Source organism: Lytechinus variegatus, chromosome 6 (genome assembly GCF_018143015.1).
Source record: "Lytechinus variegatus isolate NC3 chromosome 6, Lvar_3.0, whole genome shotgun sequence".
In the NCBI taxonomy this organism is placed as follows: domain Eukaryota; kingdom Metazoa; phylum Echinodermata; class Echinoidea; order Temnopleuroida; family Toxopneustidae; genus Lytechinus; species Lytechinus variegatus.
Genome location: NC_054745.1, coordinates 15,929,085 through 15,954,461, shown reverse-complemented (window position 1 = coordinate 15,954,461; position 25,377 = coordinate 15,929,085). Strand labels below are relative to the sequence as shown.

The 25,377-nt window shown below is 36.8% G+C and overlaps 1 protein-coding gene across 2 annotated transcripts in view; it reads left to right on the top strand.

Annotated features, from left to right (window-relative positions):
- Window positions 1–8,936: 8,936 nt before the first annotated feature.
- LOC121417093 (transforming growth factor-beta receptor-associated protein 1-like) overlaps window positions 8,937–25,377 on the top strand; it is a 28,471-nt gene continuing 12,030 nt past the window's right edge. Inside the window, exons 1-9 of one of the 2 annotated variants that reach the window (XM_041610663.1) lie at window positions 8,937–9,011; window positions 15,973–16,086; window positions 16,566–16,618; window positions 19,210–19,303; window positions 19,902–20,000; window positions 21,962–21,991; window positions 22,825–22,881; window positions 23,200–23,304; window positions 24,045–24,179. In XM_041610663.1, the coding sequence (XP_041466597.1) occupies window positions 16,009–16,086; window positions 16,566–16,618; window positions 19,210–19,303; window positions 19,902–20,000; window positions 21,962–21,991; window positions 22,825–22,881; window positions 23,200–23,304; window positions 24,045–24,179 (651 nt within the window). In that variant the 5' untranslated portion in view covers window positions 8,937–9,011; window positions 15,973–16,008. Of the gene's footprint in view, window positions 9,012–15,956; window positions 16,087–16,565; window positions 16,619–19,209; window positions 19,304–19,901; window positions 20,001–21,961; window positions 21,992–22,824; window positions 22,882–23,199; window positions 23,305–24,044; window positions 24,180–25,377 lie in introns of both variants that reach the window. The other variant, XM_041610662.1, reaches the window with a different exon arrangement.

The window sequence follows — 25,377 nt, the reverse complement described above, 5'->3', positions numbered from 1 at the left end:
ATATTGCAATAAGTGAGAATAAAAAACGTGTTTTTTCTCGGAATGGTCCAAAGTAGACCTAGCCCCTTTAGCAATTAAATTCTTCTTTTATAAATGCCTGCAGATTACATCTTTTTATTACCACTTTATCACAAACAAGACAAATAAAAATATTTGCATCTGATGTTAGTCACGCCAACATGGGGGTATTGGGAGGCCCCATGAAGGGTATTTTGATAAACGGGAGGAGGAGGGAAGGGGCGGGGGACGGCCGGGTAGAGGTCCTACGGGTAGGCAGATATTTTCCGTTTCTAATTTGCAGCTATATATCTAGACGACCAATCCCTCTTCTTTTTATGGTTTTTCTGTCTTTGTAATTTCTTTTCTTCCTAATTTTCTTCTTTCCCCCTCTTTTTTAAAATCACCCTTTGAAAAGTTACTGGGTAGGTTGTCTCTGGCGTCGCACATTGGGCCGCCAGGCGAAACAAAAGTGCGCCAAAAGTCATTTTGGGCAATTTCAGATTTTTAATTTTTATCGTGCCCAGCTGAAAGACAACACTTTGAAGAATACTTCAGCGAGATATTTCATTCGGAAATTTGCATAAAGGTTGTTAATTTCCTATCTCAAATCGTAAAATGTGACATTTTGCGAAATGCCGCTTACTGAAAACTTACAACAGCGGCCATTTCACATCAGGTTTTTCAAATCGGAATCTGTATTGGCACCCACATATTCCTGATATATTCTTTTTTCGTGTGAAAGGGTTCAAATTAGATAAAAGACACATTTTAGGAGGTTTATAGGATAATTATTCCTCGAAATAGGCTGATAATCCATTTACATGTCTAGATTTTCCGTGGATTTCTGTTTATATTCTATCATCATCATTTTACTAGATGTCTAAGCTTCAAGTCGATACCAAATCTAGCTGCCCGTTTTCATGTTAGAGCCGATTTTACTTGACACAACATCCCTAAAACCTGTTTAAAAAACGGTCATTTTTATACCGCGCAGTCATCGCAGCGCACCGTGTGGGGTGTACATATATTGCCGTTCATTTTTTGCACAGCGAGGCCGGATTCCCTTCCATTCGATGAAAATGACATGAATTCCGGGCATAATGCAAACAATATGTTGATAACGCATATTATGGCTACACGCCCCTCTTCCAGAGATAAAAGTTACTTGTAGAATAATTTCAGCCAAAAACCCTCCTCGCAGTAAAATATTCGCGGTGTTATACTTTGCGTTTTACTATATATGCTGCTTGATAAAGCAATATTTTTCAGATTTTTAAGTATGTTTTTAAATCTAATGATCATTTTGATGCCATTACATTATTATCAGGATCTCATACACACTTTTTAGTCATGTGAGAAGCATAAACCAACATTCACTCTGGTCAATCTTAAAGTAACAGTACATAACACAAAGTTTATATACTGCACATTTTAGCATAATTTGTCTTTTCACATAATATATTATAGGTTTTAAGTAGCCAAACAAAATTTGGTATCAAAGTGACGTCAGGATTAATTCCTAGCATGCATGAGCGCTGAAAGACAGCTCGAGCTAAAGCCGGGGTAATAATAATAATAACAACGCGCCTCGGAATAGAATATTTCTAGATAGATGACGCTATAATGCCTAGTACTATTATTATTATATCGGCTTTAAATTATGTTCAGTCGATTCTACGCCCAAAATGACCCTTAATCAATATAATAAAATAGAAATATAACACGGAGTATAATTTTGGCACACTTTCAACTCATTCTGGCCCACTGTGCGTCGCCCATTGGTATGGGTATATTGCTTGAAATGGATTCTATAGTAAAAATAGTAGTTGGAAAAAATGGTCAATGTGAGGAGTATCAACGACAGATCATAATTATGCAGCTATTTCTTATACCCCAGTTGCTATAAATCTGTTGCTATGTAAGCGTGTGGTTTGACAAGGACTTCATCCTGTATGAACTCACATTCACCCATTGCCCCTTTCGATGTCTCTTTTCAGTCGTTGATATAATTTGACGTGTCAATCATTGCACGATCAAGACATTTTCAAAAGCGACCCTTATACTGACCCACTTTTGGCCCCTGAAATGGTCAAGATGACCATTAAACAATTCACACCCAATCAAGATTTGTTCCTTGAGCTGTCACGTCCTGCCAGAAAGAACACAGTGTCCCACAGTGTGAAACACAGTGTGAAATCATCTTCACACTGTTAAATTGGAGCGTTTTAACATTGTGAATCACATCTTCACATTGTGAACGAGTAAATTCGCACTGTGAAATCAAACATCACTATGTGAACACTCTGTGGTAAACCACACTGTGGAGGTGTCCACAATGTGAAATCATCTTCACACTGTTAAATTGGAGCGTTTTAACATTGTGAATCACATCTTCACATTGTGAACGAATAAATTCGCACTGTGAAATCAAACATCACTATGTGAACACTCTGTGGTAAACCACACTGTGGAGGTGTCCACAATGTGAAATCATCTTCACACTGTTAAATTGGAGCGTTTTAACATTGTGAATCACATCTTCACATTGTGAACGAGTAAATTCGCACTGTGAAATCAAACATCACTATGTGAACACTCTGTGGTAAACCACACTGTGGAGGTGTCCACAATGTGAAATCATCTTCACACTGTTAAATTGGAGCGTTTTAACATTGTGAATCACATCTTCACATTGTGAACGAGTAAATTCGCACTGTGAAATCAAACATCACTAAGTGAACACTCTGTGGTAAACCACACTGTGGAGGTGTCCACAATGTGAAATCATCTTCACACTGTTAAATAGGAGCGTTTTAACATTGTGAATCACAGCTTCACATTGTGAACGAGTAAATTCGCACTGTGAAATCAAACATCACTAAGTGAACACTCTGTGGTAAACCACACTGTGGAGGTGTCCACAATGTGAAATCATCTTCACACTGTTAAATTGGAGCGATTTAACATTGTGAATCACAGCTTCACATTGTGAACGAGTAAATTCGCACTGTAAAATCAAACATCACTGAGTGAACACTCTGTGGTAAACCACACTGTGGAGGTGTCTACAATGTGAAATCATCTTCACACTGTTAAATAGGAGCGTTTTAACATTGTGAATCACATCTTCACATTGTGAACGAGTAAATTCGCACTGTGAAATCAAACATCACTGAGTGAACACTCTGTGGTAAACCACACTGTGGAGGTGTCTACAATGTGAAATCATCTTCACACTGTTAAATTGGAGCGTTTTAACATTGTGAATCACATCTTCACATTGTGAACGAGTAAATTCGCACTGTGAAATCAAACATCACTAAGTGAACACTCTGTGGTAAACCACACTGTGGAGGTGTCCACAATGTGAAATCATCTTCACACTGTTAAATTGGAGCGTTTTAACATTGTGAATCACATCTTCACATTGTGAACGAGTAAATTCGCACTGTGAAATCAAACATCACTGAGTGAACACTCTGTGGTAGACCACACTGTGGAGGTGTCCACAATGTGAAATCATCTTCACACTGTTAAATTGGAGCGATTTAACATTGTGAATCACAGCTTCACATTGTGAACGAGTAAATTCGCACTGTAAAATCAAACATCACTGAGTGAACACTCTGTGGTAAACCACACTGTGGAGGTGTCTACAATGTGAAATCATCTTCACACTGTTAAATAGGAGCGTTTTAACATTGTGAATCACATCTTCACATTGTGAACGAGTAAATTCGCACTGTGAAATCAAACATCACTGAGTGAACACTCTGTGGTAAACCACACTGTGGAGGTGTCTACAATGTGAAATCATCTTCACACTGTTAAATTGGAGCGTTTTAACATTGTGAATCACATCTTCACATTGTGAACGAGTAAATTCGCACTGTGAAATCAAACATCACTAAGTGAACACTCTGTGGTAAACCACACTGTGGAGGTGTCCACAATGTGAAATCATCTTCACACTGTTAAATTGGAGCCTTTTAACATTGTGAATCACATCTTCACATTGTGAACGAGTAAATTTGCACTGTGAAATCAAACATCACTGAGTGAACACTCTGTGGTAAATCACACTGTGGAGGTGTCCACAATGTGAAATCATCTTCACACTGTTAAATTGGAGCGTTTTAACATTGTGAATCACATCTTCACATTGTGAACGAGTAAATTCGCACTGTGAAATCAAACATCACTAAGTGAACACTCTGTGGTAAACCACACTGTGGAGGTGTCCACAATGTGAAATCATCTTCACACTGTTAAATTGGAGCGTTTTAACATTGTGAATCACATCTTCACAGAGTCGACTATGTGAACACACTGTGAACACACTGTGGGACACTGTGTTCTTTCCAGCAGGGATTGGTACCAATCATACAAAAGTGAGAAACCAGACTTGGCTTCTTTGTCGAAGTAGCCGCGCATATCGCAGTCGAATCATGACCGCCCGGGGGGGGGGGGTATTGCTGTACAAATGCGTGACCAAATTATTTAATTATTAACACCCCCTAGACTTTTTCTCTGTGTGCATAATAACCCCTAAACAAGGTTTTCGCGGGCTTCATTTACACATTTTGGCCCTTAAGTGGTCGCCAAAATATGATCCCGCGGGGAAAAGCTTGGAAAAATACATACCCTAAACACGTTTAGCTAGTCTTTTTAAATAGCTCGGGAGAGAAAAACATGATACCATACATACGTTTGAACCCGCATTATTTTGACCATTGACCAGTCTTTCAAACCACCCGTTATTTGAAAATCGATGTGTTTGATATCCTTAACAAGTGCACCCCCTGTCCGCGTCCAAAACTGAAAAACACCCTAGCTTTAAACGCGTTTTGGGGCCACACATGTGTACAGCAATATATTATTTTGACTGCCCCCCCCCCTCGGATCATGACTTAGCCTAAATACGGGACTAAACGGTCTAAACATGCTAAAGGCTATAATGTCTGTGAAGGGATTATTTCTAAGATACATGCCGACTTACGATTATTGTTTGGGAGAGTGGATGATGAATTCTGGTTTTTCGTGAGAGCATTGAACGTAAATCCACTAGTAAATTCCTGAAACATGCAGAGGCGGGGCCAGTACGTGTATTCATAGGGGTCGGGGTGCATGCACTGTTAGAAAAAATAAAAGAAGTTCCTGCAGCAGAGTCTCGAGAACACCTGTAATCTTACCGAATTGCGTAATCTTACAGGAAATTGTTAAAAACCCGTGATTTTACAGAAAATAAACATGATAAACAGAAGATTTTGTAGAAAGCAATAACAGAATCATTCTGTAAATTCATAAAACAAGAATTTTTCTGCAATTTAACAGAACAGGTCTGTTTAAAAAGGGGAAAAGAGTGTTTTATACAAGGAAATTTGTAAGATTCCATTCATAAAATACCAATTTCCTGTAAGATTACGCAATTCGGTAAGATTACAGGTGTTCTCGAGACTCTGCTGCAGGAACTTCTTTTATTTTTTCTAACAGTGTGGGGCAAGTTAGACCATTATATCTTTACAGGTCAGTGGCAAGACGAATATAGATGTCGTCATTTTTATGGCCGTCCTTTATCTTTTTAAAACGCAGTTCCTGGTCCCTTATATGGAACAATCATGATGATCAATTATGCAAATCGATCCACTTGCTACATTTACCTTGTTCTGTATAATGGCAAGAATCGAAGTTATTGTCAAAAAGCCTCTCAATAAATAAAGCGACGCCAATTGTTTTGAAACAGGTGTACAAATTGGGTATAATTTTTTGCTCTGACCAAAAAAATATCAACGACCAAATTTTAAAAGAAAGAAGGGGGAAGAAGAAGAAAGAAAAGGGAATGGGAACAGTCTGAATAGGAAAGAGTTGATGTTGTTTTTTCCCAGTTAATTCATATTATATTCCGAAATAAAATCTCTATAATGAGGCCAAAAGCTCTGATCGCTCGCGACTTGTGCCGAAAATGTGCCTCACATGTCGTGTTTTGCCCTGATTTTTTGCTCATTCCACTAATGATTTTAAATGGGGATGATGACTTTAAGGAGGTGATCGACTTGAATTTTTTTGTCACTTCGAGCAAGGGGATTCATGACAGTATTCAAACCAACCGTTGAAAATTTAAAGGGCAAGTCCACTCCAACAAAATGTTGATTTGAATAAGAAGAGAAAAATCCAACAAGCATAAAATTGATAATTTCATCAAAATCGGTTGTAAAATAAGTTATGACATTTTAAAGTTTTGCTTAAGTTCACGAAACAGGTATATGCACATCCTGATCGGTATGCAAAATAATAATGGGACTGATGACGTCATCCACTCATTCTTTCTGCATTTTATTATAGGAAATAATCTAGCTTTCTTCTCACTTTGGTCAATATTGTAGTGTATTGCAATCTAGAATGCCAATGGGCAACATTTCGTTTTAGACTCCAAAAGTTCAAGTGGCTATATTTTTTCAAATGAAATGACTTTTCCTCTTTAATTAGATAGATACTCTATTATTTATTTCATAAGAAAGACGAATATTCTTTGTAAAGTAATTAGCCCTAACCCCCCCCCCCTTAACAAAAAGTAAATTTATGAATAAAATGAAAAAGAATCCTAGAGCTTGGTACAAATATATCAAGTTGATGACATCAAATAAACCCTCGAACTTTCCACACACTTCAAGTAGGAAAGAGCGCTGGTCCAGACGGCATTTCTACCCGCTTGATCAGAGAATATGCCCTCGAACTTTCCACACCGATCTGCGAAATAATCAATGCTTCTTTGGAACAAGGTATTGTACCACAATGGAAAGAGTCAACAATAGTGCCTGTTCCTAAATCTTCCCCTGCTACCATTGATAAACTGAGACCGATCGCCCTCACCAGCCATAGCTTGCTGAAAAATTTGTTTGCAGGTGGCTACTCCGAGACATAGAAGGCACATTGGACCCTAATCAATATGGAAACAGGGCTAAGACATCTACCACGCACTACCTTGTCAACTTGTTAGGCTTCCTCCATTCTAATGCTGACAAACCTGGTTATACCTCAACAGTAGTACTGACTGACTTTTCAAAAACATTCGATCTTGTAGATCACAACATTGCTATTCGCAAAATCTTTTCTCTTGGAGATACACCTGAACCAATCCCATGGTTGTCGAGTTTCCTAACCCAAAGAACCCAACGGGTGAGGTATAGTGGTGAATTATCAGACCAGCGAGTAACACATGCTGGCGTCCCTCAAGGGACACGATTGGGCCCCTTGCTCTTCCTCGCACTCGTGAGTGATGCCCTCCTTGAATCATCGGTCCCTAGGTGGAAGTACGTTGATGATCTTACACTGGCAGAGAGTCGACTATCAACATCCACTGGCATCATTTCAATCGCTGTGCACAAACTAGAGACTTGGTGTAGAAACGCTAATATGAAGCTAAACCCTAGCAAATGTCAATCCCTTCAAGTGTCTTTTGGTAGAAAACCCCCATTGCCACAAGCAATTAGCATCTCTAATCAAGTCATCGAAAATTCAAATCATGTAAAACTGTTGGGTGTCTCAATCCAAAATGACTTGAAGTGGAGTCTTCACATCACTGACATCGTATCCAGAGCAAGTAAAAAACTGTACATGATTCGTAGTCTGAAAAGTTCAACCTCTCTAGAAAAGACCTGCAAACTATCTTTACATGCTATCTACGACCCATACTAGACGGTACTGTGCACCTGTGTGGCACTCGTCCATAACAGCAAATGAATCAAAACAAATAGAATCTATCCAGAAAAGAGCAATGCGTATCATTTTTGGCAATGATTATTACTCATATGATAATGCACTTTCAACTTCTGGCCTTACAACCTTATATGACAGACGTGTCACTTTGTGTATGAAATTTGCACTGTCCCTTGAAAAGTTCTTTCCTCATTGGCTACCCCCAAACAATCTGAATTTAGAGCCCTCCGAAATAGCGAGAAATATAGACTGATGAAGTGCCGCACAGAACGATACAAGAAAAGTACTATGCTCTATCTAATCAGGCTTTTAAATGATAGATGAGTAACACATACGATGTTTCTATGAAGCTTAAACGTCCTATGTATTTCCCCGAATGATCTTATAATGTATTAATTACCCTTTTTATATCCATGTTGAATATTATCAATTTCCTATGTATGTTCAAATAATTATATATTCATTGTATTCCAAACACCAGATGAACGAAACAATGGCCAATTTTACCAATTATGACTTTATCCTATTTTGTAACAATATGCCCCATCTATTTTGAAACTTGAATAATAATTTACTGAAAGATAGTTTTTACCCCCACCCTCTTCCATATATCTTTATTCCCATTATGTTGAACCTTTTCGATTTTGTGTTCAGCAGGACTGTTTTTACCTCTTTACGTTCTACTTGTAAACGCTTCCTTACACACACACTCAACTTATCATTTCTCTTATTTTTGAATCATTATTGTTCATTGAAATAATTATGGTTAATCGAAATTAGTATTGCAATTAGAATCATTATTTTTGTAAATTTGAATTATCACTGTATATTTGAATTATTATGGTTATATTGAATTAAGATTATTATTGTAATTGAGATTTTATCATGTTTATGTGCAATTTATATGTTTTTATTGTAAATTCAATGTCAATTCAGCCTTCGTAGCTGCTAAATTGAATAAAACATATCTTGAATCTTGAATCTTGAAGCCTTTAACAAGCATAACGATGAAAATAAATTATTGGTATTATACTTGTTTTGTTTTTCTCATTCAAATCAATATTTTGTTGAGATGGAGCCAGTGGGTATAACTAACAGTCATTTTTTCCCTCCTTTTTTTTAGTTCGATTTCAGATAAGAACTATTATCAGGAAGATCAAACTCAACTTCAGTTTGGGTTAATTTGTTTATATGTTTGCCGCCCTCTCCGACGGTGTTCATGAAACATCAATAAATTTAGTTCCTAATCTCGGAAATTTGATCCACTTTATGAGCCAAACTAGGCCGCAGGACAGGTGAGCCTCATTTCCTTATAATTACCTCTCTCTGGAATGCTATTTACAGACACTAGGTACACGTACGAGTGTTATTTGTCGTTTGAAAATTGGTTTGTTCTATAAGTAATAGTATTGTCTACGGTCCCATGTATCCAATTTTGCGTGCGTAGAAAAGTGGGCGTTGTGTGTTCTTTGTTGTCTGCAACTGCAATTGTGCAAGATCGAGAGCCACACGTCAACGAATTGTATTTTTGTGTTGCGGTTAGTCAGGAGGCTCCTAGAGAGTAAAAATCATTTACTAACGTATGCTTACTTGGACTCCGAGTCCGCATAACATTAGCAATCAACAATGAGAAACAAGATGCCGGCATAAACATTTGATTCGGGCAAGTCTCTGAGTCTGACTGGCTAGCCTTGAGCTAGACCAAAAGCTTCGGTCTCTGTTATGTTGGTTGTTCAGCTGAACTTCGTTGGCTCAGCTTCAGTCACCAAATACATAGACCGAAGTTAAACCGTCGTTTGTACGGGGGCTCAATGGCCACGGCTAATTTCTTGTTTTTCTCCTCAATACCGTGATATTTTACACAAACAGTGCATTTATATGCACCTTTAGGTGATAATGTTTAAGTGATGACAGTTTCTTACCCTAAATTCCCGCTTTGAAACTGGCATTCAGAGGATTGTCTCTAAAAGTTGACACTTGCGACTCGGAGAGTGGGCAGCCATCTTGGTAATGAATTATTCATGAAAAGTGGCCGGCGAAAGTTAGACTCCGCCCCATGACCTTTACGTCACACATATACCACGTATACAGTGCCAGGGCGAGCAAACGTTGAAAAGGAAAAGAAAATTAATATTCATAAGCCTGACGTAAAAGAGATGATCTGATTGGCCAACGGTTTCGATAAGCAGTTGACCCGGAAGTTCATCCCACCTCATATGTTTGTGTACATTATCGACTTCGGAGGAACGAGTGAATTGGGAGCGACACGACAGCCGAGGAAAGTCACTGTTTTTGTTCCTTTTCAATTGAATTTTCACCACTTAAATGCCAATCAAAGCCTAGAGGAAATAACAAGCTGCATTTTGGTAAGCTTCTTTTTATATATTGTTATTCATTTAAGAAAATATTCGATGAGCCCCGCCGGGGGGATTTTGCGTTGTACCTCCCCTAATGGCGGGGACACGCTAGCGAGCCGTCTGTCGACGAGGAGAAATTAAAAAATTAAAAAATGTTAAAAAACTCCTCGAAACAGACGGCTGCCAGCTGTCTAGCCTTGACCCTGAGGACTGTGATAATATTTTTTAATATTTTAACATATACTTCTTCATCATGACGCCTTGACATTCTTTCCATAGACGCATAAGTGAGACCTACACACCCGGATGGATTTACCTAGGAAATCCGTCTTTAGGGTGAAATCGGTTAGGCCTAGTACGGGTGAATTTTTTGTCTCACCTGCGAAGCAAAGTGAGACTAGGCGCCGCTTTTCCGACGGCGGCGGCGGCGTCAACATCAAATCTTAACCTGAGGTTAAGTTTTTGAAATGACGTCATAACTTAGAAAGTATATGGACCTAGTTAATAAAACTTCGCCATAAGGTTAATCAAGTATTACTGAACATCCTATTAGAGTTTCATGTCACATGACCAAGGTTAAAGGTCATTTAGGGTCAATGAACTTAGACCATGTTGGAGGATTCAACATCGAAATCTTAACCTGAGGTTAAGTTTTTGAAATGTCATCATAACTTAGAAACTATATGGACCTAGTTCATGAAACTTGGACATAAGGTTAATCAAGTATCACTGAACATCCTGCCTGAGTTTCACGTCACATGACCAAGGTCAAAGGTCATTTAGGGTCAATGAACTTTGGCCGAATTGGGGATATCTGTTGAATTCCCATCATAACTTTGAAAGTTTATGGATCTGATTCATGAAACTTAGATATAATAGTAATCAAGCATCACTGAAAATTTTGTGCAAGTTTCAGGTCTCATGATTAAGGTCAAAGGTCATTTAGGGTCAATGAACTTTGGCCGAATCGGGGGTATCTGTTGAATTACCATCATAACTTTGAAAGTTTATTGGTCTAGTTCGTTAAACTTGGACATTAGAGTAATCAAGTATCACTGAACATCCTGTGCGCATTTCAGGTCACATGACCAAGGTCAAAGGTCAATGAACTTTGGCCAAATTGGGTGTATCTGTTGAATTACCGTCATAACTTTGAAAGTTTATGGATCTGATTCATGAAACTTGTACATAAGAGTAATCAAGTATCACTGAACATCCTGTTTGAGTTTCAGGTCACATGATCAAGGTCAAAGGTCATTTAGGGTCAATGAACTTTGGCCGAATCGGGGGTATCTGTTGAATTACCATCATAACTTTGAAAGTTTATTGGTCTAGTTTGTTAAACTTGGACATTAGAGTAATCAAGTATCACTGAACATCCTGTGCGCATTTCAGGTCACATGACCAAGGTCAAAGGTCAATGAACTTTGGCCAAATTGGGTGTATCTGTTGAATAACCATCATATCTCTGTAAGTTTATTGGTCTAGTTCATAAAAAGTGGACATAAGAGTAACCATGTATCACTGAACATCTTGTGCGAGTTAGAGTAGTATTCAAAGTCAGCACTGCTGCTATATTGAACTGCGTGATGCAGGTGAGACGGCCAGAGGCATTCCACTTGTTTATCTATGAACCACTCTGGCGCTCACACAACATGCGAGGTTAGTAATACTAACCTCGCACAACGCATGTGATTTCATAGTGGACTTTGACGTTTTCATTCATCACACGAATGTGAGGGAATAAAACACGCCAAACCTTTTAATATTTCTCCACTATGTTCATCTTGTAATTCTACATTCATATTTTAAGTTCATTTTAAAAAAGGAATTATATATAAAAGTGTTTTTATCGCTTACCTCCAAATATCAACCGTTCAATCCGTCCTTAGTTATCCTTAATACTGCGGTGGAAATTACGCAAACAACAATCGGAATTCAATTTTGCCTATCGAACATTCTCTATTCAAGTCGTCGGCGCATATAAATAGGAAATTGTACCAAAAATCAACAGGTTGCATCTCATGTATATACTTATAGGTAAAGTACGCCATCTTTTGACAAGATGATGAAGAAAGTGGATTGAACGAGCAAGAAAATAATGCTGATCGCCTAGAATGCAGCTAGCAGTACAAGCTGCAAAACCGTAAACAAACCGGCTTGTGAATAATATCGCGCGCCCTCTTTAGGCAATAATTGATATCCACGCTGAGCAGGAGGTATCTTCGTGAAGATCACGAAAAAATGCTCTTATTTTATTAAAAAAAACAGAAAAGAGAAGTCAACAAATGATCCATATGGTTCGGTAAGTGTCATAGCACAATTAGAATTCTTAGCTGTGATGTAAAGTCATAGTTATTTGAGCTAAAAAGGATGTGAAAGATTCGCGTGCACCAGGTGCATATGAATCCTTCGCATGCGAGATGATTTGAAACCATGGGTGCACTCGGGTTCATTACCATAAATACCATCCTGCCTATGGGGAATCTACAGGTAGGACTAGTATGGTATGCCAATAATGTACAGAGCACACAATTTGAAAAAATCATTAAATTGTCACTTTTGTGACCAAAAATGCTAATTTCCATATAATAGTTGCAATTTATTTTTCATTAGTAACTTGGGAGTAATTTTTGGATTCACCAGAGCGCTTGAAAGAAATTTGGGGCATATTTTTGTGTATGCTCTCTATTGGTGGAAAGATATGTTTATGAACCTTCATACGCCTAATTCGTATAAATGGACAAAAGTTATTTCGCTACAAATGGCAAAAATGAGAGGTATCTTACCAGACTGATCTCGTGTAGATCCCTCGATCTGTTTGTCAACAAAGCAAATACAATAGGCCTGACCCTTGAACCGCTTCGTTATGACGTACCTTCGATTAGTGACGTTACAAAATGCCGTTTTGAGGAACAATCTAAAAAATTTTGTTTAACAATACCAAAATTGTGATTACAAATAATTATTTATAATCACATATTAAGTTTAATCTATCTATAAATTGTTCTTCAAAACGGCATTTTGAAACATTGCTAATCAAAGGTACAATTTATAGATAAAAGTTATCCTTTAAAAATAATAAAATTTGAATTATGATTATAAATAATTATTATTGTAATTATAATCAAACTTCAATCTTTATTTTTTGTTAAATGATAATTTTCATCTAGATCTATAAATTGTTTTCAAAACAGCATTTTGTAACATACCCCATCAAAGCTACGTTTTAACAAAGCAGTTCAAGGGTCAAGCCTATTGTATGATGTTTACGAATGGATCCACAAGATCGGTTTGGTAAGAAACCTCTCACTTTTCATATCTATACTAAGAGATTTTTTAAACCTTCATATGCAATAGGCATATTAAGGTTTATAGATAAATAAAATCCCACAAATTTAAATGATTTCTAATTCTAAAGATAGATTTCCCTAAGGAAATCCATCCGTGTTTACATGTCTCGCTTAGGCATGTATGGGGACCATTTCAAGGCTCTGTGATGTAAAAGTATATGTAAAAATATTTTTAAATTTCATCACAGAGTCCTCAAGACTAGGTAAGGCTTCCCTTTTCAACAACCACCTTGGGGTTAAAGGTAGGTTGGCTTTCGCAAAAGGAACTCTTTCCGTGTTGTGTCTTACTGATGTAATTTCATATTCAAAAAAATATTCAAAGTAACAATCCAGAAGCACTTAAAGCAAAATCAATACCAAGCAATGCCTGTTACCTCCACGTAACAACCATTAGCGCACCCTACCCCTGCTCGTTCGGCCCCTTTTAGAGGAGTTGGGCAGTATTCTGGAAGTGAGTATGTAGTCTAGTCCCGGGGGGGCCACTTACATTGGCGAGTGGATACCATGCGTGACCAAAAAAACATGTAAAAAGGATGTATTTTTCACGATAGGGCACGTTACGTACGTAACGTGATAAGGGTGTCAAAAACACGAAAATAATGAAAAAAGGGTATCTATTTCGCTAGGAAAATTACGTGTTTAGGGTCGAATTTGCGGGGATGATAAAACAAAATTAAAATGTTTTAAAATGGATGTCCTTTTTGCCCCAAAACTTCGTGTTTAGAGTCTGATTTGCGCGAGGTGTAGAAGGTGAGGTCGTATTCAACCAAATAAGGTTAAGCCGACGACCGAAAGACCCGTAACAATAACACATTCCTGTACTTGTTTAGGGGTTCATTTCAGGGAATATTTGCCAATAGTATCGTTTATTTGTTTCCAATTCCTGTTAAGGGTAGGGTTTCACTCGCCAATACTTGTTAAGGGGTGCATTTTCAGAATATGGAAATTACGTGTTTAGGGTGCTTTTCGAGACCCCATGGTCGCGCATGGTATCCACTCGTGAATGGAAGTGGCCCCCCCGGGAGTCTAATAGAGGTGCTGGTCAGAAAATTTGGATCGTCCCAGTTAACAGGGACTCTTTCAGTTTTCAAAGATTTCTCCACACAAGAAATCTAGGAAAGTACATTGACCTGTCAAGTGCCGACACCAATTAAGTGCACTAGTCGATGTAAACATAAGTCAGGTTTCATAACAAGATTGTTGGAAGACATACCGTGTTTACACATTGACTCGGCTCGGGTGTTGAATCCGCGAGCCGGGTTGAACACTGCGAAGAAGGGATCAGAGATCGCGTTTATACGTACATATAAAAAGGCGAGTTCAACACTGCTCGCGGATCTCGAACGGAAGAAGAATTATGACGTCGCAAATTAAACGCAGGAAATTCACCACCGGAATCGAATCTTGTCCGTGCGAACAACAACAATGCCAAAAGTGAAAGCGCGCGCAGTGACCTGGTCAAGAGAGTTCGACACGGCTTTCTGTTTACACACGAAAAAATTGCTGAGTCTGACTCGGCTCGCGGGTTGAAACCTACGATTTTGGCGGATCAAAAAAGCCGTGTTCGACACGGCTCGCGGATCACACTGATCGCGTTTACACAGCATAAAATTGCCGTGTTGAGCACGGCTCGCGTGTCGAACCCCCGAGCCGTGTCACTGTGTAAACACGGTAACAGTGAACTGAGGGGATTGAGGTCACTGAATCTATTTTAAGCAAATGCTCTAAATCCCTGTAATTGCTGTCTATGTTCTGCTGGGGTAAGTGAAAAAAAAGGTCCCATAAACAAGGACAATCTCAATTTATCAAGACATGATCTGTCTTGGTTTATGAGGATATCCTTGTTTTCTGGGACAATCCCAATTTTTGGACCAGCACCTCTACTGTCAATGTGATACTGATGTCTAGTAATTTTGAATTCAATGAGTATGACTGAGTATGACTGAGCCTCTGAGACAAAAATTCAAGGGGGCCCGGACATGGCATGAGGCACATTGGCATTCCTCTTTATTTTAGTTGTTTCTACAAAAAGATAGGGGGCACTCAAGCCCAAAACTATTGTGTTTTCACCTTATTGGTACTAGGAGTGCGTGTCATGAGGCTTAATCGTTAAAGTTAGCCAGATATTAAAGAAACAGTGTTTCAAACAGTTGCATAAACAACTCAACATGATCGACGAAAAGAGGGCACTCGAGCAGAAAGGAAGAAAAAAAAGCAATTTTGGAAACTCCAAAATAAACCTAGAAATCTGTGGTGTAGTTTAGGAATTTCCAACCTTGTTTTTGCGAGTATTATAATATACCTTCAAAATGACTAATTAAAGAAAAAAAAGAACACAAAATAGTCATCTGCATTGAATGAGTGTTTAAATGAAGCCATCTGCACGCTTCTAAAACCGATCTGCCTGGATTTGAAAGTTACCTCGAGCGTGATGCGGGTGTGAATGAATGGCTACTGCAACTTGTACATGTAGGGTTTTTTATGTAACTTGCTACATGGCAGGTCTCCAAATATTTTTATCTTTTTTCAGGCCTTGTTTATCATAGAAAAATTACCCAGACTTATCATAAGGAACTTCAAGGATGAGTGTGAAAGCTTTTGAGCTGGTTCCAGCCGTAGAGCGGTTGAAACTGCTTGGGGAGAGAACTAGCAAAACTTCAGTAAGTTTAAAATACTTTTACTTTCATGTAGATGTTATGTTTGTATGTTGCTGAAGTTAACATGCTTGAAAGAATAGCAAATATTGTTTGTTTTCTTTGATCAATAAAATATCATTTTCATAATGATTTGAGCCTTCTGAAGGAAAACTGTTGCCTTCTGGTACAAAAAAGGAACTTCTGTTACACAAAGGACCTTTTAGTGTAGTAGTCTTTAAAGAATTCGGAATAAATTGCAATGTGATCACCAGGAAATTTATATTACATATCCTGACTTTGATTGAGCCAGCAGTAGGATATGATGGGGAGATATTTTGAGGGGGAAAAAGGAAACAAAGAAAGATGGCAGAATAATTGAAGAAGTTTAAAGAGGTAGAAACAAGAAAAAGTTGAGGGAAATGAGAGAATGGTTGTATACATACAACCATTTTTTCATTTTGTTTTGTCTTATCCTCCTTTTGTCTCATCTTTCTTTCCTATAGATTGAATGTATAGAATGCTGTGGAAAGAATCTCTACATTGGGACAAGTGACTGGTAAGATTATAATTTTATTGGTGGGGGGGGGGGGTTCTTCCAGTAACACTTGTGATACTCCTGCCACTTAAAAGGATTACCCTGAATTTAGGGCAACTATTAAAGATCAATTCCAGTTTTGGTAACGATCTCAAAATGACTTTTGACAGAATCTGATATAATGACCACCCAAGTGTCTGTTTGTATGAATAAAAAATATGTGCTAAAGGATTCTGGAAGAAATAGTGTAATTGCTGAGAAATAAGCACGGATTCAGTCACTTCTGTCGGGTCTTTATTCAAGCAATATTAACATGATTAATACACGTGTGCCTATCTGTGTTGGTGATTTTCAGTGTGAACATTTTTCAGCGTAGATTTCAAGACTTCACAAAGTTCAGCTTATGTAACTGTACCAGATCTAGATCCTCGATTATATTCTGACAATTAAGCCTGGTTTTACAGACTTTCTCATAAAATCAGTGTTTACTGCAACTACTGGCATTTCTCTTTGACATTGTGGTAGGACATGTGTCGAACAATACCTCCTTAACATCATTTTGAAAAGCCAACCCCAGTTCGTTATGCATACTATGAAAAATAAAAGAAAAGGGGAGTGTAAAAAGCTGAATATCAAAAGCATCCAAGTGCATGACAGTTTGTTTCAAGTCAATATTTAAAAAAAAACAAGATTTTGTCTTTTCAGTGAGGATTCGTTTTGTTTTTCATTCAGTTTTGGTATATATATCCAGGTGGCCATTTGGGAAAATTTACAACAAACATAATGGGGTCATACACGTGTATCATTTTCTCTAATGTCTTGTTTCATCCATGAGATGGGACTCTGTTTGATCTTGTATTCATATATATACTTTTTATTTGTTGTGAAAAGAAACAAAAACCCAATAAAAAAAATCCTATTTGAAAGAGTAAAATGAGAGAAACCATTTAAAACAAGTTTCATCAAAATCGGTTATGAAATAAGCAAGTTATGGATGCTTAAAAAGTTTTGTACTTTCTATCGGGATCCTCAAATTGGCAAATACATGTATGCTTCAAAATGGCAAATGGACAGTGAAAAGTTTAGTTGATTTTAAAGAAAGAGAAGCAAAGGAAGACAATGTTTGAAAGACATAATTAAATTCCATTGTGACTAGTAATAACTACAATTGCCAAAGACTGATGGAGATGGAAATGAATGCCATCATAATGATTATTGTAACAAATAAAGCAACAAATTCAGGAGAAAATATTCAGTCGAAAGAAAGATGTCTTCAATTTTATTCAAACAAAGCAAATATGTCCATCCATTTTTGGCTCATCCGGCCCGAAGGGCAAGATGAGCTTATGCCGTGGCGTCCGTCGTCTGTTGTCCGTCCACAATTTCAAAATGCTACTCCTTCGCCATTTCAAGTCCGATTTCAATTCTGTTTGCTTTATATGATAGCACTAGGTGGGGCATTCAAAACTTCTGCACAGAATTTTTAAATTCATTAAATATGCTAATTTATGCTCATTTTTCAAAATTCACATAAAATGCTACTTCTTTATTTTTTGACCAATTTTTTTTTTGGCTTGCGTTTAAAGGGGAAGTTCACCCTGAAGAAAAATTTGTTGCAAAAATAGCAGAAAAAATAGTAAAAAATATTGGTGAAGGTTTGATGAAAATACGTTAGAGGGTAAGAAAGTTATTAGAGTTCAAAGTTTTGGATTTGTGACGTCATAAACGAGCAGCTGCCCCATCTGTTATGTAATATAAAATGCATGAATTTCAAATTTTGCATGGTTCCTGATGACTTAATTTTGTTTTCTATTCAAGGTCGGGTGTGAAAATGATTTGTCTATTGATATACAAAAGGTACAGTGAAAACCATTTTCAATTTTCTGAGAAAATGACATTTCATTGATTTTTTACCATTCGCTATGTAGGAATGCTGCTCGCATATGACGTCACAAATCAAATAATTGAAATTCTAATAACTTTTTAATTATTTGATGAATTTTTCTCAAACCTTCGGCAATATTTTTTATCATTTTTTCTGCTATTTTTACAATGAAGTTTTTGTCAGGGTGAACTTCCCCTTTAAACGCAACTCTTTCTGCAATGGGCCTCTGTTCTGGTAAAAGTAACACATTTAGGGAAAAAATGTGTTGGTTTAGAAATAAATTTGTCTTTAATCGCATACAAATGAAATAAAAACATCTCCTCATTTAAAATGCGCACTTGACAAGAACTACATGTAGTACTTCGCTCGAGTACGGACATTACTCTACTCCATATTCCACGGACAAATACTAAAGCAGATGACTATGCTTCTCAGACATTTACCCCAAGACTCTGGAATGACCTTCCAAGATATATATATATATGCGACTTTCTCCTTCTTTGGAAGTATTTAAGAAACATCTCAAGACTGCTTTTTAATCAATAATATTTACATGTACATGTACATTAGTTATTAGAATTTTCTATTCTATCGTGTAAAGTGCTGTGAAACGATGATATAATGTAAGAGCGCTATATAAATGAACATATTATTAGTAGTAGTTGTAGCAGTACTTGAAATGAAACTAAATTTCATATTTCTTCTTCTGTTTTCCAATTTTCTTCAGCTTCGTGATCCATTATTTGATAGAAGAGAAAACGCAGCCGAATGGCAAGATCACATTCTTCTCTGAGAAACAGTCTCATAAATACTTGGCTGTGGTATGTTATGTCTCTTTTTTATGTTTGAATAGAGATATACACCTTTCATATGGTAAAATTATTTCAGATTTCGCTCATCAAATTGGCAACATTTTTTATTTGCTCCTCAAATTGGTAGCATTTTTTTATTTTGCTCCTCAAATTGGTACCATTTTTTTTTGTTCCTCATATTGATAGCATTCTTTTATTTGCTCCTTAGATTGGCAACATTTTTGGAAATCAATATATGGATATGACATGAATTAGAATTGTAACAAAAGTTGTCAGTTACTGATTTTGTAAATTTTTTTAAGATATCAATGCAATAAGTAATTTTTTTGAAGATAAACTTTAATTTGACCGACTGTATTGTGCAAAGTAATGTGTTTAAAATAATCTCTGAAAAGAAATGAGAATGAATGTGGTATACATTCTATGATTTCTTTTAAAATAACAGGTTTTATGAAAATGGGCCTTCGTATAAGTACTTCATTCTTTTCTTGTAGAAAATTTGAAATATGATACACAAATTTGCCTTGGAGAAAGATGCATACTTGTAACAATGTAAAGAATTTGACACTTGATAAAAAAATTCAATTGTTGGTGTTTATTTTTACAGAGAAAACCAATTCAGCAACTTCAGGCAGCCTCTGCCCTAACCAGGATACTTGTACTGTGTGATAATGTTCTGACGTTGCTCCATATGTTCAATCTAGAGGTATGTTTGCACCCCATTCACTCTGATTTGTTGATTTTAAAACTTTATAAAAATGGCTTGATTCATTGAATCAAGCCATTTTTATAAAGTTTTTATCCAATTCTGGAACCCACCTTTTTATCTTGAATAGACTTTGACATTTCAACTCAAATAAAAGGCTTTTGTTCAAGCTTTGCACGACCCAACTCATATTAACAGCATAGCAGCATAATGAGAGTAACACAATCAGAATGGATAAAAGAAATAAACTTTTAGTTGTTTGTTTGACTTTTTAAAGTTTTGTAATTACAAACGTTGTAATTTACCCATTCTTTTTAAAGGGGAAGTTCACCCTGACAAAAACTTTATTGTAAAAATAGAAGAAAAAATAATAAAAAATATTGCCGAAGGTTTGAGAAAAATTCATCAAATAATTAAAAAGTTATTAGAATTTCAATTATTTGATTTGTGACGTCATATGCGAGCAGCATTCCTACATAGCGAATGGTAAAAAATCAATAAAATGTCATTTTCTCAGAAAATTGAAAATGGTTTTCACTGTACCTTTTGTATATCAATAGACAAATTATTTCACACCCGATCATGAATAGAAAACAAAATTAAGTCATCAGGAAACATGCAAAATTTGAAATTCATGCATTTTATATTACAGAACACATGGGGCAGCTGCTCGTTTATGACGTCACAAATCCAAAACTTTGAACTCTAATAACTTTCTTACTCTTTAACAGATTTTCCTCAAACCTTCACCAATATTTTTTACTATTTTTTCTGCTATTTATGCAACAAAGTTTTCTTCAAGGTGAACTTCCCCTTTAAAAGTATGGTTTAACTTTGTGAGCCGCCAAAAGATGAAACATGTACCAGTACATGTATTAGAACTAATAAACCCTGAAAACAACCATTATTGAGAATGAAAAGCTAAAACTACAACGCAAGCTTTGATTTTGTAAATAGGCGTCTTAACCCTAAAAAGACTGGGGGGGGCTGATTCAGCCCCCCCCTCGACATTTTTCGCGATAAATCCTCTGCGCGAAATTTTTTGACCGCGTCGCTCGCTGACTTTTTACTTTCAAGTCTCGCGCAACTTTTGAGACCAAAATTGTGACCCCCGGGTACGCGGTTCCAAAATTACGCAACATTTCGTAAGTGCATGCAGACCCAAAATTACTCAAAAACGTGAATTTGTGTACAAATCCAATGCAAATAGTGTTCTTAGCAAAAATTGATAAATGTTTAATTATTTTTCCCTTTACTGCTTAAAATCAATTAATTTTATCTTTTTCATGGTCAGAATAAAGTCCCAAACAATTTCCATTGAAAAAACAATTAAAAACAAAAAGTCGAAAAACAAAGAAATACATAAGAAATTTAGAAAACAATAGAATACATAAGAAAATAAATTTGATTTTGAAATTTTTTCAAAATCAATTTGATCAGATGCCTATCTAGAGTATGTGAAACAAAAATTAGCATTTCAGGGGCATTATTTTATTAATTATAGCAAACTTATGATTTTACGCATAAATTAGCATTATTAATGAGACATGAGATTTTTTGCCGAATTTGATGTTATAGTTTTGTAGATAATGCCATGGGTAACGCGTGTGCCAATTTTTGTCGCGATCGCGCGATCAACAGCCGAGATCATAAGGGGGGGCTGAATCAGCCCCCCCCCCCAGTCTTTTTAGGCATCGAAATAGCCCAGTCTATTTAGGGTTAAGCCACCTAAATAGTACACACGAGTGTATGGGATGAAATAAAGATGGTGTTTCCGGTCACTTTATATTTCAATTTTTGAAGCACTAAATAATTATTTTCGAATGCAATTTTTTCTGGGCTTCATTTTTGTAACATATCGCAGACACAGGTGACAAGTGGTCATGACCTTCTAGCTCAGATTTTTTAAAAGTCAAACCAATGTTAAACAATCACTTTAATATATCTTTTTTTCTGCATAGCCTATTCTAAGTGGTGCCAAGATCAAAGGAGTGAGTATGAATAGATGTTACATAGTTGAATTCCTTACCCCATTTGTAGAGCAATTTTAACTGAAAATTATGAGCTGTAGTTTACTATTTCAACTTGCCAATCAAGGTTTCCATGGTAGTGGACATAATGGCAAATTTCCTGTAGTTTATGAAACAGGTTCCAGATATGGGGAGTGAAATAGTGCCACTCACTTTGATAAACATGCATTTTATGCTCACAGGTTAGACCGGTTTACTAGGCAAATGGTTCAAAGGGCGTCATTTTTGCGTAGAAGAACTTGTGATATAATGGTTCCATTTTGGTGTCTTAACGCTTATGTGATTTTGTAAGGATTTCATCATTACATGTTGAACAATGGTGGTAGTTTGCTCATTTCTGGTGAGATCTCCTGCAGTAGTATATTAGTAGAAGTAAAAAAAAAAGTAGTTGTAGTATTAGTAGTAGAAGTAGTAGTAGTAGTAGTAGTAGTAGTAGTAGTAGTAGTAGTAGTAGTAGTAGTAGTAGATGTAGCAGTAGTATAGCAGTAGTAGCAGTAGCAGTAGTAGTAGTAGTAGTAGTAGTAGTAGTAGTAGTAGTAGTAGTAGTAGTAGTAGTAGTAGTAGTAGTAGTAGTAGTAGTAGTAGTAGTAGTAGTGGTAATAGTAGTAGTGGTGGTAGAAGAAGAAGAAAATAAGGAGAAGTTGTTTCAGAAGTAGTAGCAGCAGTAGTAGTAGTAGTAGCAGTAGAAGCTTTAGTAGTAGTAGTTCCAGCAGCAGTAGTACTAGTAGTAGAGGTAACATTAATAGTGGTAATTTTCTTTTTATTGTTCTTTCTTCAATTCTCTTTATATCAAGGTGACATCATTCTGTGTAAATGAGAATCCAAGAAGTGGTAGTCCTTTCAGCGTTGAGGTAGGTACAATATTTTAAAGGGGACGTTCATCCTTATGATAAGGACGTAATAATAAAAGCAGGAAAAAATGAGGATTATATTGGTAAGGTTTGACACAAATTTATCAAAAATAATAGAGAAATAAGAATTTTCAAAGATGTGAGTTTGTGACGTCATATAGGAGTGGCTGCTTCAAGTGTAATATTTTTTTCTCTTTCTCCTCTTCCCTGTATCTCGTTCTTTCCTATCTTTCTTTCTCCCTCTCCGCCTCTCTGTTTCTTTCCTCCCCGTCTCTCTCTGTATCCCTGCATACTTTCCCCTTCCCTCTCACCAATCAGATCGCTGTGGCCACAAAGAGGCGTCTGGTTCAAGTCTACTCTGTGACGGAAGACAAGATGGTCCTGGTTAAAGATGTATCCATACCAGATATTAGTGTCAATATTGTGAGTATACGATGATGATGATGATGGTGTTGATGATGGTGTTGATGATGATGATGACGATGGTAATGGTGTTGATGACAATGATACTGATGATGATGGTGTTGATGAGGATGATGAAAATGATGATAATATATATAGCATTTATGAGGCGCCGATCTATCTAGTTGCCTATTCAGTGGCGCATTATATATTACCCCGGCTGTAGCTCCAGCTGCTAAAAGCGCTTGGTGCATTCAAGGAATTAATCCTGCCGGGTACCCATTTACCTCACCTGGGTCGAGTGCAGCAGTGTGGATAAATTTCTTGCTGAAGGAAAACACGCCATGGCAAGGATTCGAACACACAACCCTTTGTTTGAAAGGCGAGAGTCAGAACCACTAGACCATGACGCGCCTGTCAATGATGATGGTGGTGGTGATAATGATGGTAATGAAGATGATATTCATGATGATGGTGATGATGATAACAATGATGGTGTGGAGGTTGATGACTTATGAAGATGACGGTGATTATGATGATGAGGATAATCCTTTATAAACATATATTGATACCACATATTTTTGTCAATATTGTCTGTACAGTGTATATTATGATATTAGTAATAATAATAGAAGAATTTACAATGCTGTCTCTGAAGAAATATTCTGTTTTGAGGTGCACAAGCACAGTAGTACACATTCTGCATTTGCAAAATCATCACCCTTTTGAAATTGAAATGTATTTGATTGTATCTTCCATAGGGCATTGATTCATTTTGCGTCTGTGTTGCCCTTAGCAACCAGTACATCCTGGTGAACTATGACACAGGTCAAATCACAGACCTCTTTCCCATCGAGACGGAGCATACCACGCCGGTCATCAAACGTGTTGGAAGGGTAGGTTTTAATCAGGGCCCCTTTATATAAAGCTTAGCGATTGATTGTTAGGCTGATTGCTAAGATTGATTGCATTGGTTAGTGTGCATGATCAATTGTAAAATTCGGCCTTACAATCATTCGCTACGCTTTTTTCTACAGGGCCCTTACAGAGCTGCCAACCAGTACGTTTTTGCAATCAAAATACGTTTTTCTTTGAAAATTACGATTTATTTTTTTTTTTTCAAAATCGTAATTTAATAACAAAAATCATCTCTATATGTTTCTATTTCATGAAACTTACACAAATATGGTTATTGGATCAATGTAATTTCAATAAACTTGTTTTTTTTAATCATTATGTAAAAAAAAAACTGTTTTTCATCTGCAGGAGCAGTGCGCATTTTAGCTTGCTTGCAGCTTAAGTGCGCACGCCACACATTTTATTATGAAATGCATTTTTTTGATTAAAAAATGCATTTTTTATCACAAAATACAATTTTTCATTCCCAGGGGTTGGTAGGTCTGCCCTCATATTCCCTCTCACCATTAGGGCAGTGTTTCGTGAAACAATTATTCAGTGATGTGTGCACTCGTTGATTTGCTCTGAGCCAATCATGTGCAAGGATCTGTTGTCTATGAAAGTAGTTGATACAAGTAGTAGTAGTAATGATAAAGCCGGGAGTAATTATAGCATTATTATGTCAAGCAGGGCCCGCTGGGAGAACAGCTTTTGGAACAAAATTTGTTACCCTGAATAAAATGTGGTATTACTATTAATAATAATAACATTTATAGGGCGCTTCATACGGGTGTTTCAAAGTGCACAGGTGGGCTGACTAAAGAAAAGAAGAGATCCATATCATAACTATGCTAGTGTTGAAAATGAATAATAAATAAAATGAATATTGTTACTTTTGTTGTTATCATTATTAGTAACAAATCCATGACTCTTTGTTTCATGAAATATACTAGCCATTTCAGATGAATGACAAACTGAATTGCTTTTATAAGTGATACCCTTCTCATTGTGAACAAAAGAAAAGATAACCCTTGTACACCTTTTTTTTGTTTTGCTACTTTGCATCATACAAGACATTGTCTGGTAAATCTAGGGTAAAAGTTTATTTTGCTGCCAGTTTTATAAGCTGGCAATTTCTAGTGGTGGACATTTAATTTCATGACCCTAGACTACATGTTGGCATTTTGCCATTGAACC